General features: G+C 36.9%; 1 protein-coding gene across 7 annotated transcripts in view; it reads left to right on the top strand.

Moving 5' to 3' along the window:
* Positions 1-15521, top strand: part of CACNA2D1 (calcium voltage-gated channel auxiliary subunit alpha2delta 1) — a 477825-nt gene that overhangs the window by 330182 nt on the left and 132122 nt on the right. For all 7 annotated transcript variants that reach the window (XM_041722688.1, XM_041722686.1, XM_041722687.1 and 4 more), the window contains exon 7: positions 6653-6784. In XM_041722688.1, the coding sequence (XP_041578622.1) occupies positions 6653-6784 (132 nt within the window). The remainder of the gene's footprint in view (positions 1-6652; positions 6785-15521) is intronic.

The raw sequence follows: 15521 nt of genomic DNA, 5'->3' as shown, positions 1-15521 counted from the left end.
CTTTTAATATTAGTACCAAATTCACTGTAGGAATAAGGCTTATCTCCTCATCAGGGCCCACGTGTGCCTTGGAGCCTTCTGTTCACCAGTCCGCAGTGGGAGGTAGTGGATTCTGGTGCCTGAGATGTGATTAGAGAGATGAGATTTGGTCTTCCAGTCTGTCTGTACCTTATTAATCTTTCATTTACACTGGGATTAGATGAGATTCCATTAGCCAAATCCACTGAAAAGATTCATTCATTTTAATATTTATGCACACTGTCTAGTCCTTAAAGTGGATTCTTTTTGTGTGTGTACTTAATTGGATCAGTGGGCTTCTTCTTATTAACATTTTTCCTTTATAGAGATGATGTTGATGAATAAAATTAGTGACATCTGGCGCAGCTCATCTGTCAAATATAACTTTTAATAACTACCTTATGTACTATAGGATAAAATGAACATTTGCGGTAAAGGTAAAATCAGTTTAGTTTAGAATCACATAGTAAGTGTTGACTCATTAAAAGAAAAATAAAGCAAAACTGTAATATTCTGTGAATGTCCAAAAACAGGGGGTAAGAAAGGATGAAATTTAATGGCACTAAGAAATAGCTTTGAAGTCCTTACTTAGGTATGAGAAGAGTGTGTTAGAATTTCTGAGACTAACATGAAAATCTGTCCCACCCAAAGGATATGAAAATGTTGCCCAAAGCGTTAGTATCATGAAATACTATTTTTAAATTATATTGACTTTCATTGTGAAGAAGAAATTTTGTTTTGACTTTTTGTTGACACTGTTCATTGTACATACGGCTTTTTAAAAAGTATATTGGATGTCCTGTGTTTATAGTTTTTCTTGAGCAAGATTTCTAAAGCTGGCATTGTTGACATTTTGAGCTGGGTAATTCCTTGTGGTGGGGGTCATCTCGTGCATCCTAGGATGCTCAGGGCATCCCTGGCCTCTCTCCACTAGGTGCTAGCAATCTCTCATGCATCATGACAATCAAAATGTCTTGAGGCTTTGGTGCATATTCCTCTGGGAGAAATATCACTGTCAAATGAGAAACAGTGTGCTACAAAGGCATAGTTATTTTTTTTTTCACTTTTAAAATTCTAGGTAACCAGAGCTACACATATAATGAAAGCTTAGAAATCAGTTGCTCATGAACAGTACAAATTTTAGAATCTGACATAATTATTTGAGTGCTATATTGCTAACATTTCTCACTGTTTTTTCTGTCAATTTGAATATCTTTTCTATGTTTTATTTTTGCCATTTAAAAAAGGAGATAATATTAGTACCTCACTCAAAGTGTCATTCTAAAAGTTAAATGACATAATGCATAGAAAGTGGTTACCACAACTACTGTCACACAGTGTGTGCTTACGAGGTATTACTGACTTTATCAGTGGCAGTAGTTTAAGTACTACATGCCAGTGTTATCTAAATGCAAGGCTGTAATAGAGCAGTATTATTAGTTAAATGGAAAGAGCGTAGTAAACATTTTGTTCAGTTCTCTTATTTTACTTATTTAACTGTAACGTGTTTAGCATTGTGAAACAAAAATAATTTTAGTATCTATTTTGTTTCATAGCTTTAACATTTACAAGCCTTATCAAAGACGTGTCAAATACCTTGTGTTTTGTAAAAGACATTTTTGATACAGACTTATCAAAGTTATTTTATATTTTGAATAAATCCTACTATGTTTTTTTCTTTATCTTGCTAGCTTCTATCTGCTTTGTTTGAAAGATGTACTTGACCTTTATGGGCATTGTAATTAATCTTAAGGTTTTTCAAATAGTCATATGGTGCTTTCAAGGTACAGTGAGGCCCTGAACCATGACTAAGTCAAGAAAATATATTCAAATTTAAAAGGGAGCAACAGTGTGATACTTTATGGGTTGAAATTTGTGGAGGAAAATAGGATTCAGAACTTGTCAATGATTCTGTAATCCATGTCATAAATAAGATGTAGATTTAAGTCATGTATCTTAGAAGAATTAGCAGGAAATGTAAGGTACTCCTTTTGTGCTGTTTCAAATTAGATTTTTCTTTGTTCCCTTGAGAAGCTAGATTGAACAATAGAATATTCTGAAAGAGAATTGCTGAATACCAAGGCCACTTTTTTGAAAACTAAGTATAAGAAGAATAGAGACGTATGCTTGGCATTTTGAATCAATTAACAGTGAAATCCTTCCATACTATTCAGAATAGAGGCCCCCAAGTCAAGGCTGACTTCTCCAGCATTCACTGCTTCTAACAGGCTTAGCCTTGCACATTTATAAAAGACTTTTTGTTTTGTCTTGTTTTGTTTTGTTTTGCAAAACACAACAATTTAACACAGCTAAAAATCTCCGTTTCTTAAAAGTGGACATAAAATGAAGACTAACTTTACTATTCGTGTAGCCATAAGACACTTAATTCTAAGTTCGGTAGTAATTGGCACTAGGTTCAAGGCTAGATCATCATTGACCAATTAGTCTTCACAGGGAAAAAAAGAAAAAAAAAAGGAAACCACTCATGTACTTCTAAGATCTGTTCAAGCAAGAAATTAAAGAGTTGTGTGAATGCAAAACAGTATTAGTTCGGGGGGAGCAGTGAGTAAAAGGCCATGAGTGAATATAATATAGGTTAAATAACATAATACAGTGTATAATTGAAAATAAGAAATGTGGGGGCATCCCGCGTGGCTCAACGGTTTAGCGCTGCCTTTGGTCCAGGGTGTGATCCTGGAGACCTGGGATCGAATCCCACGTCGGGCTCCCTGCATGGAGCCTGCTTCTCCCTCTGCCTGTGTCTCTGCCTCTCTCTCTCTGTCTCTCATGAATAAATAAATAAAATCTTAAAAAAAAAAAGAAAAGAAGAAATGCAATATAATTTTAAATATTGCTAAAGAATCTATAGAAGAGTTATTATCTGTGTTCCTAAGTATATCTGTCTAAATAAAAGGATGAAGTTATGTGGCCAAGAAATATTCCAAGATTCCAAGTTTTTTTTTAAATAATTTATTCTGAAGTTCCTATATGAAACATCTTTTGGCTACCAATTTATATCATTATTCTGCAATTAAATAAAAGTCTTTGAAATTTGATTTCTTTCTGTAGACATTCAAGTAAAGATTGTGACTTCCATAAAACTAATTGCTTTCAGCATTCTTTGTAATATACAATGACAAATGGAAACAAAGTCTGTTTAATTTTAGTGAGTCGGAATGCCACAATTACTTTTTGAGTGTCAAGTCTTTATAAGAACAAACAGAACAATACATTTTCATATTCATATTAAACAGTGATATTTGTTGAAGGTGATTTTCGGAAGTATTTGGGCTCCTTTTATTTTTTTCATCACAGAAGGATTATGTTTTATATCTTTTCAGTACCATGGTATTAGGGAAATAGAAGAGACTAAAAATACTGGTTGAGGACAGGAAGGCACTAGCTTAACTACATAAACACTTGGTAAACGAAACCAAAAAAAAAAAAAAAAAAACTATTGGTAACTTACCTTTTCTAATATACCAGGCTTTCTACCTAGTTGTAGCCGGAAGAATTACTTAAAAACATCTTACTAATAAAGCCTACTTAGGAATTTAAATAAGAAAGAGAGAAAGAGAAAAAAAATGTGTAGGTAATTATAATGGAAGTCGCAGGGGAAGCAAATAAATTCAGGATATGACATAAACTTTTCAGCATGGCCAATATTCTGCATTAATTTCACTCTTCTATCATCTGCCGATTACCCGGTTATTTCAGTATTGTTTATCTTGAGTTATGCTAATAGCATAGAAATGGAGAGATATGAGACACCGTAGTGATTTTGGAGAAGCCATTTAATTTTACAAGGACAAGCAGATAAAAGTCTGTTCATTTTAGGAAACCAAAATAAGGTATGTTTATTAGTCAAATGGAATACATAGAGTGGATCAGAAAAATATAACCAAATAGCCAAGAAGGATTTAAAATAGCATTCATACTTTTTGATTTGCTTTGATGCTTTACATATTTCCCTTTATATTTTTCACTTGTTCAGTGTAGTTGGAGAAAAAAATCATAGTTGAGCAATTATTTTTCTTTCTGGTTTTTTGGTGTTTTAAGGAATTTGAACAGTATAGTTGAATGAATGTCTCTGTGAAGTTTTCTGATTACAGACTTTACTAACTTTGCACTCCCATGACAGATTCTTTGATTTTTATTTCTTTGGACATTTAAGTTAATGACCAATAGAATAATGATTGCACTAAGAAAATCTGTATAAACATATGAGGGTAAATGGAAGCATCTGTATCCTTAATCTCAGATTAAGCTTTACACATGTGGTAGGTATACGGTACCATTTCTTTCATTTGAATGAAACTTATCAGTTCAAACGCCTATTACACAAAATCTTCATGTATTTGGCTCATTTGCAGGTGAACAAATTTTGAGAAAAACGTTTTGAAATCTCCTTCAGTAATGTCTTATCTCAAAAGGTATTTTCAGATACGTAAACTGTGAACTTTAAGACCTATCACAATAATAAGAATATTTCAAAGCTTGACGTTTTCCCCCAAGTACCTAAAAGTATATTCCACAGTCTATCAAAGCGTGATACTTAGTAGTTGTTACCAAACAAAACTGAGAAAACAGCAGCCTTGAAAACAAATAAAACTTTATTAAAAATAATTAGATATCAATTGTTGCTTAATGTGAATTAAAGAGTGACGGAAATTAAAGAGATAGCCGGAATAGATTGGCAATTAATGAAGTATATCTAGATCATAAATAAACATGATTATTTGTTCAGTAGAATAATAGTGTAAAATTCATGAATGTTTAAAGAAAAGTACAATGTTCCTCTTTTCTGTGATGTTTTGTATATAACTATAAATATTCATGAATAGTGAGTATTAGTTCAGGTTATCTATGTGAATATAAATTTTTATATAACGGGCCACTTAATGTTCATTGGATCATGCTTTTGAATATAAATTCACTAGTATCTCAGATGCACTATGGATCTGACCCAGCTCATGAATATTCACACCCACAACTCATCTTTCTGCAAGTAATCACATCCATAAAGATGGAAATCTTGTTAGTTCTCAATAATGAGAGATACATTAGGATGCCTGTCCCAGAACAATTCCACAATACCCTTGCTTTCATTTTTTTGGTAAACGATCAACTTTAAAATATAAACACATATGCTGGGCATCTTTCTTGATAGAAGCTCTTGTTTCTTTTACCTTTATAAAATATTAGGTGCGTTTTAACTGTGACTGCATGTGCTTCCTATACTTGCTGTGGTCCCTGAAAAGAGTAGGAATTAAGCTGTATCTCCAAGTCCTTATCCCAAACTCATTTCCACTGTTTAGGCTTGACCATACATTCTCAAGAGCACAGTGGTCCAATCTCCTCATCTGCTCAGGGCATGGTACATACTTTACATATAAAGGGGGCGGGGAGATGTGAGATGATGTATGACAGCTTTTTGTGTAAAGGGAAAATAATATTCTAAGCTGATTAAATGTTTAATATGTTAGAAATAAGATGCTCTGATCATGGAGGCCCATAATTATAAATTATATGCTAAATCCCACATTATAATTGCTTCTCTTTCATTATAATGAATGGCATATGTTTTTATTTATTTATTTAAAGATTTTATTTATTTATTCATGAGACACACACACACACACACACACACACACACACACACACACACACACAGAGGCAGAGGGAGAAGCAGGCTCCGTGCAGGGAGCTCGATGTGGGACTCGATCCTGGGACCCCAGGATCACTCCCTGGGCCGAAGGCAGGTGCTAAACTGCTGAGCCACCCACCCAGGCATCCTCAGCATATGTTTTTAATACCTTTCCAAATTCAGTCAGTAGTTACAAGTAAGAATCAAAATCAATGACCTGGCCCTTAATAGCATCATTCTCTAATATTTAATTGAACTAACCAGAGAAAAAGAACTATTGCTGGTAAGTAAAGATAGTAGTAAAGCATCAGCTCCTTCTAATTTCTAACACTGGTATTGTCAAGCCTCTGAATAAATTTTTTCTCTGTCAAAATGTATGCATTTGTTGTTGTGTAAACACAGTTAATAAACTATGTAAAATGACAAATACATACTTTTTTCCCCCAATTCTATTAACAGACCAAATTATGTTAGTAGTTTACAGAGATTCGTCAATAGTTGAGAGAAGTGTGGCCATCCAACTGTGTCCTCAGATGTTCTATAGATTTCTTTGGAGCTGCTTCAAGGGGAAATATGCCTCCTGCCCCTTCTCCACCGGGAGAGCTGCTATTGCCTGTTTTATGTATCACAGTGGTTCTCAAAGGAAGCAGTTTTGTTTGTATTCTGACAATGTTTGGAAAAATATTGCTTATCACAGTTGGGGGGGTTGGTACTGGCATCTAGTGGGTAGAGGCCATAGATGCTGCTAAACATTCTACAACGCACAGAATAGCTCCCACAACAAAGACTTACCTAGCCCAAAATGTCAATATGGCCTCCATCATATAAAAATTTGTTTGGAGAAATAATTCCATGTCTAAACTTATTGACAACCACCAGATTAGAGTACTTTTAGAGCTAAAGTGATGAAAAAGTATAATATTCTACAAATAAATGAAGACAGATTCAATTAGTAATTATAAATTTGAATTTTTCTTTTTTCTATAGCAACAATTGTGTTAAATGAACTCAACTGGACAAGTGCCTTAGATGAAGTTTTCAAAAAAAATCGAGAGGAAGATCCTTCATTGTTGTGGCAGGTGTTTGGCAGTGCCACAGGCCTAGCCCGGTATTATCCAGGTAAGTACTCACTGACTCAGTGGGTATCAAATAAAATTGTAAGTACCAGGCTTAATATTTCTTGGTATTTTTTAATAATTAGCTAATATCCGTTAGCTTCTCCTGTACTGTGAGAAAAAGCTATCACACTACTTTTATAAGGAAAGAGTATCCTTTCTTACATGGGTTTCTATCTACCCAAGTCACTTTAAACTAAAAGACCTCAGGAGCAGCCAGCACTGTTGGCATCTGGAATCAGGCCAGGCTATAGTGATGCTGTGAGCAGGTGTCTGTGTTACCTGGAACAGGGGATTTCATGAATCCTAAAACAATTCTGAGATTAGGGTCCATCTGCTCAACAAGGACAGAGTGTTGAATCACACTGGAGAATGGAATAGAATCTTTTAGAAGCTAATTGAAATATTTCTCCAGATATCAAGTCTGTGTTCTTCTAAGAAAAGTGTTGATGCTTTGCTTTAATCAGTGAATGTGGATTTGTTAAAATGAGTATGACAGGAAGTAAAATAAAATTTCAGAGAAAATAAAGCTTCCATAATTATCAGGTTGGATTAATTTTGAGGGAATTTTAGTGATGATATATATTCAGTGCAGAGCAATATATTTTACACATTAAAATGAATAAACCCTTATGTAATATCCTTCATTCTTATAAAGGAGGTTAAGGAGAAATAAATCAATAACAAAACTTTATGACTGGTATAGATCCTGAGAACTTGTTGAAAAGACTAAAAGAAACGTCTGCCGATATTTTTAACCTCATCTTTTAGAATGAACTGTGGCAAATGCTTGTGCTTGAGTATTGTGGGATACATGCTAGGTAATTTGGCTTTGAACAATTGCAATATATAGAAGAATTCTTATGACTTGAGTTTTCTAAATATCTTTTACAAATAGAATTATTCATAATAAAAAGTCAAAACAGTGAAAATGGGGTGAAATACAAATAAGCTAATATCTAGCTTTGTATGACAAAATGAATAATAGTATGTAGGCATCATCAACCTGATTGGCCCTTAGATTAGGTAGTCATTCCGCATGGATGCAAATCCACATGGTGAGATCAGTGACAGTTATTTCTTTTTGTAGAAACTCAATGGGCTAGTCAAGGCCTACTTCATTTTTCTTTGTTGAAAACAATCATGAGTTAATAAAATAATGTTAGTATCTGGGATCCCTGGGTGGCGCAGCGGTTTGGCGCTTGCCTTTGGCCCAGGGCGCAATCCTGGAGACCTGGGATCGAATCCCACGTCGGGCTCCTGGTGCATGGAGCCTGCTTCTCCCTCTGCCTATGTCTCTGCCTCTCTCTCTCTCTCTGTGGGACTATCATAAATAAAAAAAAAAATTTTTAAAAATAATGTGAGTATCTATGTAATATTATCATATAGGTTGCTACAGGAGTAGAATTTTCTACTTACAGAAATACAGTTCAGTATAGTACAACCTTTCCAAATATTCTTGAGTTATTTACTAATATATTAAAAGTCCTGCATGAGGAGATTGAAAAATTTAATATATAAGTCCTATTAAAAAAAATGCACCACTACTCATGAACATAATAAACCTCATATAATAATCCTTAAAGTTATGTCAGGTGTTAAAAAACATTTTTAAGTATCATTTTGAAACATAGTAATTAGATACATGATGACCCATTCAGTAAATCACATGTTATAAGAATACATTTATCAATAACTTATAGCATTATATAATTGTAAAGTTTGTTAAAATGTATTGCCTCTTTACAAATTCCACATATGAGTAATTGATGGAAAGGTGGAAAAGATGAGAGAAAATTACTGTAATAATGAGAAACCAAGAGCCAGTACCAGAGGGAAATTGATGATGCTGAGGGGGAAAAAATGGTTCTAAGAGAAATAGGGGAATGGAGGGAAGACTGCATAAGAAAGAAGAGCGAGAACATGAGGTCAAGAGAGGAAGGAAAGATGGGTTGAGTTATGAGCAGTTTTCAAAGATGGCTCTTTTTACAAGCAGCGCTTTTAACCTTACTGATTATTTTCTATATTCTTTCATTTTGGATGCTAGTCAAGGATAATGGCTTTGATTTAATGGCTTTAATTTTTTTTTCTTAACTTTCTTCATATATTTTTAAATGTGCTGACATTTGTCCACTTTATCTTGGAAAAGATATTTATTTTTTTAATCTGTTTTAATTGAAGTTCGATTTGCCAACATACAGTATAACACCCAGTGCTCATCCTGTCAAGTGCCCCCCCAGTGCCCGTCACCCAGTCACCCCATCCCACCGCCCACCTCCCCTTCCACTACCCCTTGTTCATTTCCCAGAGTTAGGAGTCTCTCGTGGTTTGTCTCCCTCTCTGATATTTCCCGCTCAGTTCCCCTCCTTTCCCCTATAATCCCTTTCACTATTTCTTATATTCCCCGTATGAGTGAAACCATATGATGATTGTCTTTCTCCGACTGACTTACTTCACTGAGCATAATACCCTCCAGTTCCATCCACGTCGAAGCAAATGGTGGGGATTCGTCCTTTCTGAGGGCTGAGGAATATTCCACTGTTTATATAGACCACATCTTCTTTAATTTGAAAAGGTATTTGAATGTTTAATTTAGCTGAATCCTTGTAATCCCCCCCCCCCACTATTAGCTATGGAAGCAACCCTTGGCTTTCTTGTAGTACTTAGTTTTTGAGCAAAGGTGTGCCAGACAAGTTGGTTCATTGAATGACTGATGGCTGGGATTCATTTACCTATTAGAGGAGGTTATTTAAAATGGGTCTCTTGTATGCTACAAAACACACTTGACATAACTGAGACTTTGGTGATCTCTTCCTAAGTTCTTTTTATTTCATTTTGGTTTTTACTAACTTTTTGGTATACAGGAGCCATACATGATAGGTACAACTTGAGTTTGGAGATAATCTACCTTCTGATACCATCACTATATAATCAGCACTATAAACCTATCCATCTTTAGAAGTTTCTTGCCCCCATCTTATCTATTATTATATTTCTTTGTGATAGAAGGGTCAGCAAATTTCTAAGCATATAATACGGTATTTGTAACTATAGGCATTATGTTGTTCAGAAGATCTCTAGGATTTATTCTTCTTCGATAACTGGAACTGTGACCCTCTAATACCTCCCCACCACTACTCTACTTCTATGACTTTACTCTTTTAGATTCTTCATGTAAGTGGTGTCCTGTATTATTTATCTTTCTGTATCTGGCTTATTTCACCTAGTGTAAAGTTCTCCATGTTCATACATGTTGTCACAAATGGCCGAAGATTCTCCTTTTTTCTTTTTTTAAGGACTGTTCTTTTTATATTAATAATAAAATAGAACCATGTCTCTTTATCAAAGATTTTAAGACAATATTATAATTTAAAAGTAAGTCACCATATTTCTGTTGATGCTGACATGTTTTTAACACATATAACACTTTTTTCAAGCTTAAAGCCTTTTTTTTTTTCAAGTAAAGTGATTTTTAAAAATGCCTCAGTAAGCCATACTTTTTTCTCTTACCATTTTCATACAGGCCAGGATAATGTAGGGTGGCTCATGTCTAATAAGCATCTGTTAAAGTAAAGGTCAAAAATAGTCTTTAATATTGTTAATTACCTTGCTATGAATGGAAATAAAACATGTTACTTTTACTTAAGTGAATTTTTATATAATAAGATTTGTACCTCAGGCTTAGATCTTTCTAGTAGCTATGAGAAACTGGTTGGATTTTCTAAATTGTCTCAGTCTTAATCATCAAATCTGGAAAAAAATACAATAACTCTTCAGTTTATTCCCTAAAGGTTGTTAACGATGAGATCACAAACTGTAAAGTACTTTGGAAATAGAAAACAGTAGGCATTTTTACCAGAGTGACTATCAGAATAATTTTGCCTAAATTCATCTTTCTCTTCATGTGAGAAATTGAAGAACATAATTGAGATTACAGTCAGTTGACTAGGAAACTGAAATAGCCATCTGTTTACAACTCTGTCCACATTTTTAATAAATAATATCCACCAGTTAACACCACGTGGTTGAGGTGGTCGGAAGAGGAGGGTTTTAGCCTCTGACCTTGGTTAAGGCACTTCTCAAGAGGGTTTCTGTGTAAAATAAAAGTTGCCCAGATAAGTAAGAATGTCACACAAACAACAATGAATTTTTTAATGTAGGTATACAATATTCAGGAAATACACTAAAAACATATCTGACCTTTATCAAAATTCAAATTTAAGTGAATGTCCTATTTTTTTAAAAGACTTTATTTATTTATTCTTGAGAGCCAGAGAGAGGCTGAGACACAGGCAGAGGGAGAAGCAGGCTCCCTGCAGGGAGTCCAATGTGGGACTCGATCCCGGGACTCCGGATCATGCCCTGAGTCGAAGGCAGACGCTCAACCACCAAGCCACCCAGAGATCCCCATTTATCCCGTTATTTAAATGACATGGAGGAACTACTAGAAGTTTCTAGAGCTGATATAGTATAAAGACACCTCTGCAGAGCTGGTTCTGAAAAGCAGTTTGGTCAGTAGTCAGTGGCTTTTTGACCTCTGACATCCGTCCTTGGACCGGACTTCAGTGAACTGCCTGCTTTTGGTTGGTGTGGATAGATATAAACTGGAAAAAGGATTCTGTAGGTCTTTTTTCTTCTCTTCCTTCTGCTTTGGCTCTTCCACCCCCTCCCTTCCTCCTTTTTCAGCTTCCAACTTAGATGGGGGGCATAGGCTGTGTGATAAGGGAAGGGACCAATATATTGGGCGGAGGATGGTTGTGATGCTTGTGACAACTGCCCTCTGCGTAGTGTGTACCTCAGCTAAGTGGGGCTACATCTGTGAGCCCATTTCTTCCCCAGTAACTTGGGATGAAAGAAGATGATTTCCAGTGCGGACACTAACATTATCTACTTCAGTGTTTAGGGTTTAGCCTTTGCTGGGCCCACAGTCCTTGTTTCCTGGGACACGAAGTCCCCTAGGCAGCGTGCTGGCCGGCAAGGCAGTGTAACGTAGGAGTGCTTGCTTTTGAAGCTCTTAATGGATTTGGATAAATGAACTTTAAAGCTATTAAACTACACCCCAGAGCTGTCCGCTTTGTGAATTCTTACCCATCATATGAACAGAGGTTCACATTATTCCTTTACCTGTTAGCATCTCCTGCAATTGTTTTAATTCCTGCTGTAATTGGGATCGTAATTAGGAATTAGTGGCTCATGGAAATGCCAGTGGAGGCAGTACTTACTCTTTTTTAGATCATTAGTTGTATTTGAAAAAGAAAGAAAAGGGCAGCCCTGGTGGCTCAACGGGTTAGCGCTGCTTCAGCCCAGGGCCTGATCCTGGGGCCCCGGGATCGAGTCCCATGTCAGCTCCCTGCATGGAGCCTGCTTCTCCCTCTGCCTGGGTCACTGCCTCTCTCTCTCTCTCTCTGTGTGTGTGTGTGTGTGTGTGTGTGTCTCTCATGAATAAATAAAATCTTTAAAGAAAAAGAAAGAAAAGCTTAATATCTACTTCATTTTCATATGACATTTTCCTTTTTTTTATAAATTACATATATTTATTTATTTGAGAGAGAGGGGTGGGGGGGGTAGCATCCGAGATAGCGAGCGAGCACAAGCAGGGAGGAGGGGAGAAGCAGGCCTCCCGCTGAGGGGAGCTGAGCTCCCTCCCAGGACCTGGGGATCAGGACCTGAGTTGAAGGCAGACCCTTAACTTGCCCAGCCACCCAGGCGCCCCCATTTGACATTTTCTTTTTTTTTTAATTAATTTTTATTGGTGTTCAATTTACCAACATACAGAAAAACACCCAGTGCTCATCCCGTCAAGTGTCCCCCTCAGTGCCCATCACCCATTCACCCCCACCCCCGCGCTCCTCCCCTTCCACCACCCCTAGTTCGTTTCCCCGAGTTAGGAGTCTTTATGTTCTGTCTCCCTTCCTGATATTTCCCACACATTTCTTCTCCCTTCCCTTATATTCCCTTTCACTATTATTTATATTCCCCAAATGAATGAGAACATACACTGTCCTTCTCCGATTGACTTACTTCACTCAGCATAATACTCTCCAGTTCCATCCACGTCGAAGCAAATGGTGGGTATTTGTCGTTTCCATTAAGCAATTGTTCTTTCTCTGCCTTTCTTCATTTGTTCATTTCAGAACCACCGGATCACAATAAAGTGACCTATTACTTGTTGAGTTAGTGTGAAGTACACCTCTGGGAGACAATGCTGTGTTGTTGTATCTGCTAAGATTTTGCTGTAATAAAATGCAAAAGAGCCTGTGTACAAAGTATATGGAGCAACCTATTATTTCTGTATGGTTGGTCAGCTGTTCTTGAGTTGTTTAGTACTTTTTAAAAAATAGCTAAAAAATGCTTTAAACATCAAATAGCACATGACCAGGTGTAGTCCAAAGAATACTTTTTTTTCCCTCTTGATTATTTATGAAGGCAGCGCTTGCGATAGATTTCTAGCCAATTTGAAGAAAATAGAATAGTATTTGAGCCTCGGCATTAATGGTATTTCTACAGGTAACTGTTTTCAGTGATGAATTATCTTTTTTAAAAATTCCTAAATTCTTTTTTTACTTAGATATTTGTGAATGGATGCAAGGTTTAACTATAAATGTATTATATTTACAGATCTCTGTATGAACAGACTTGAAATGGAAATGATGACATCATCACTTTTTTGTGCTAATAATTATTAAAATCCAGTGTACCGGTTATGGATACTACCAATTACAAAAACTATTTGATTTCAACACTATAGAAGTTTGTTTCTGACCTAAGTCAGAGTATCACGCGGGGGTGCAGACGAGCTGATAGGGACACTTCCCCCAGACGGGGTCCACACGCCTGCTTTCTCTTGTCATCTGAGCGTGGCCTCCGCCGCAGGCCCACCGCTGCTGCTTGTGCTCCTTCTTAAGGCACCAAGAACAGTTTTCTCCCCCTTGCTCAGAATACTTGCTGGAAGTCACATAAAACCTTCCCTCTTGTGGGACATTGGCCAGTATTCAGTGTTGTCATCAGCACAGTTACGTTCAGGAGGGCCACGTGCACAGCTAAAGAGCAGACGCTGTACGAGGAAGGGGAGAAGAGATTCCAGGGGACAGAGACATCTTGGACTTGGTTACTCTGTGCACATGTGTGTTTTATTTTTTATTTTAAAAAAACTTTTTAAAAGATTTTATTTATTTGTTAGAGAGAGAGAGAGAGGGAGAGAGAGAGAGTGAGCAGCAGACTCCCTGCCGGGCAGGGAGCCTGAGCAGGGCTCAATCCCAGGGTCCTGGGGTCACAGGCTGAGCCGAAGGCAGATGCTCAAAGACTGAGACAGCCACCCTGGGCATAAGTGTTTCGTATTTTTTTTTAAGATTTTATTTACTTATTCATGAGACAGAGAGAGGCAGGCTTCCCACAGGGAGCCCAATGCGGGACTCGATCCCAGGGCCCCGGGACCATGACCTGAGCCGACGACAGATGCATCACTGGAGCCACTACATGTGTGTTTCAAAAGACCAAATTGTGGGACATCTGGGTGGCTCAGCGGTTGAGTGTCTGCCTTTGGCTCAGGTTGTGACCCCAGGGTCCCAGGATGGAGTCCTGAATCAGACTCCCAGCAGGGAGCCTGCTTCTCCCTCTGCCTATGTCTCTGCCTCTCCTCTCTCTCTCTCTCTGTCTCTCTCTCTGTCTCTCATGAATAAATAAAATCTTTTTTAAAAAAATAAAAGACCAGATTGTCCAATCTGCAGGAAATTTTAATCTACTTAGGGAGTCAAAGTTTAATAGATCCTGAAATGTAGATTCCAATACATATCATTGAATGGTCAAGTGTCAGATAAATTAGACAATACATTTGCTATAGGAGTTTTGAAAAAGACAAGGTGATTATAGACCGGAGTTATGGACTAGGGTACGAACTATGGACTGACAAATCAAGTTGAAGGAGAAAAAGCCAAAGTCTAATTAGAAGGAAGAAAGGTAGGAAGTGAGGAGCAAGGAGATGAGCAAGTAGCGTGAGAGGCTAGTAAGTCCCGTTAATCTCATAGTTTGTTAAAGGGGAGGAGTGCTGTCAAATCAAAAGGTTCATTAACAGCAAGTTAGGCAGCCTCAAATGTCAGAATTGTTTGGGATTTAATGTGTCGGAAAACACCAGGACATTCTGAGCAGTGGAACGCTATAGCTAAAAGTAGCTAGAAGAGTGTTTATTCTGATGGGAAGGAGAAACCGAGAACCTTGAAACCAGAAGGAAACTAATTGTAGTGATCAGATGCGGGATTTTAAAGATGTGAACAAGGAACCATATAGGAACTTAAAAAGGAGAATCTTTGTATAGGAAAAAAAAAATGAAGACATTAGAGACCTTACAAAAAAAGAAACATTGATAAACTTCCATATTACATACAAAATGATTAGCAGTGGAGCGTTAGCCAACACCTCCATCAGCTCGCATAACTGCCCTTTCTTTTTTGTGTTGAGAACATTTACAATGTAGTTTCTTAGCGACTTACAAGTAGATATTATAATATTATTAACCATAATCACCTTGCTGTACATTGGTTCCCCACAAATTCTTCATCTTGTAACTGGAAGTTTGTGCTTCTCCCGCCCACGCCTCCCCCGGCCAGCCCCTAGCAACCATCCCTCTCCTCTCTGTGTCCAAGAGACTTTGGCTTCTTTAGATTCTACATGTAAGAGAAATCAGATAGTATTTATCTTTCTCTCTCTGACTTTTTTCATCTAGTGTAATTCCCTCACATAAGTGT

This window comes from Vulpes lagopus, chromosome 11, assembly GCF_018345385.1.
Source record: "Vulpes lagopus strain Blue_001 chromosome 11, ASM1834538v1, whole genome shotgun sequence".
NCBI classification, from domain to species: domain Eukaryota; kingdom Metazoa; phylum Chordata; class Mammalia; order Carnivora; family Canidae; genus Vulpes; species Vulpes lagopus.
Note: the sequence above shows the minus strand (reverse complement) of the source record. Positions and strands in the feature narration are given on the sequence as shown.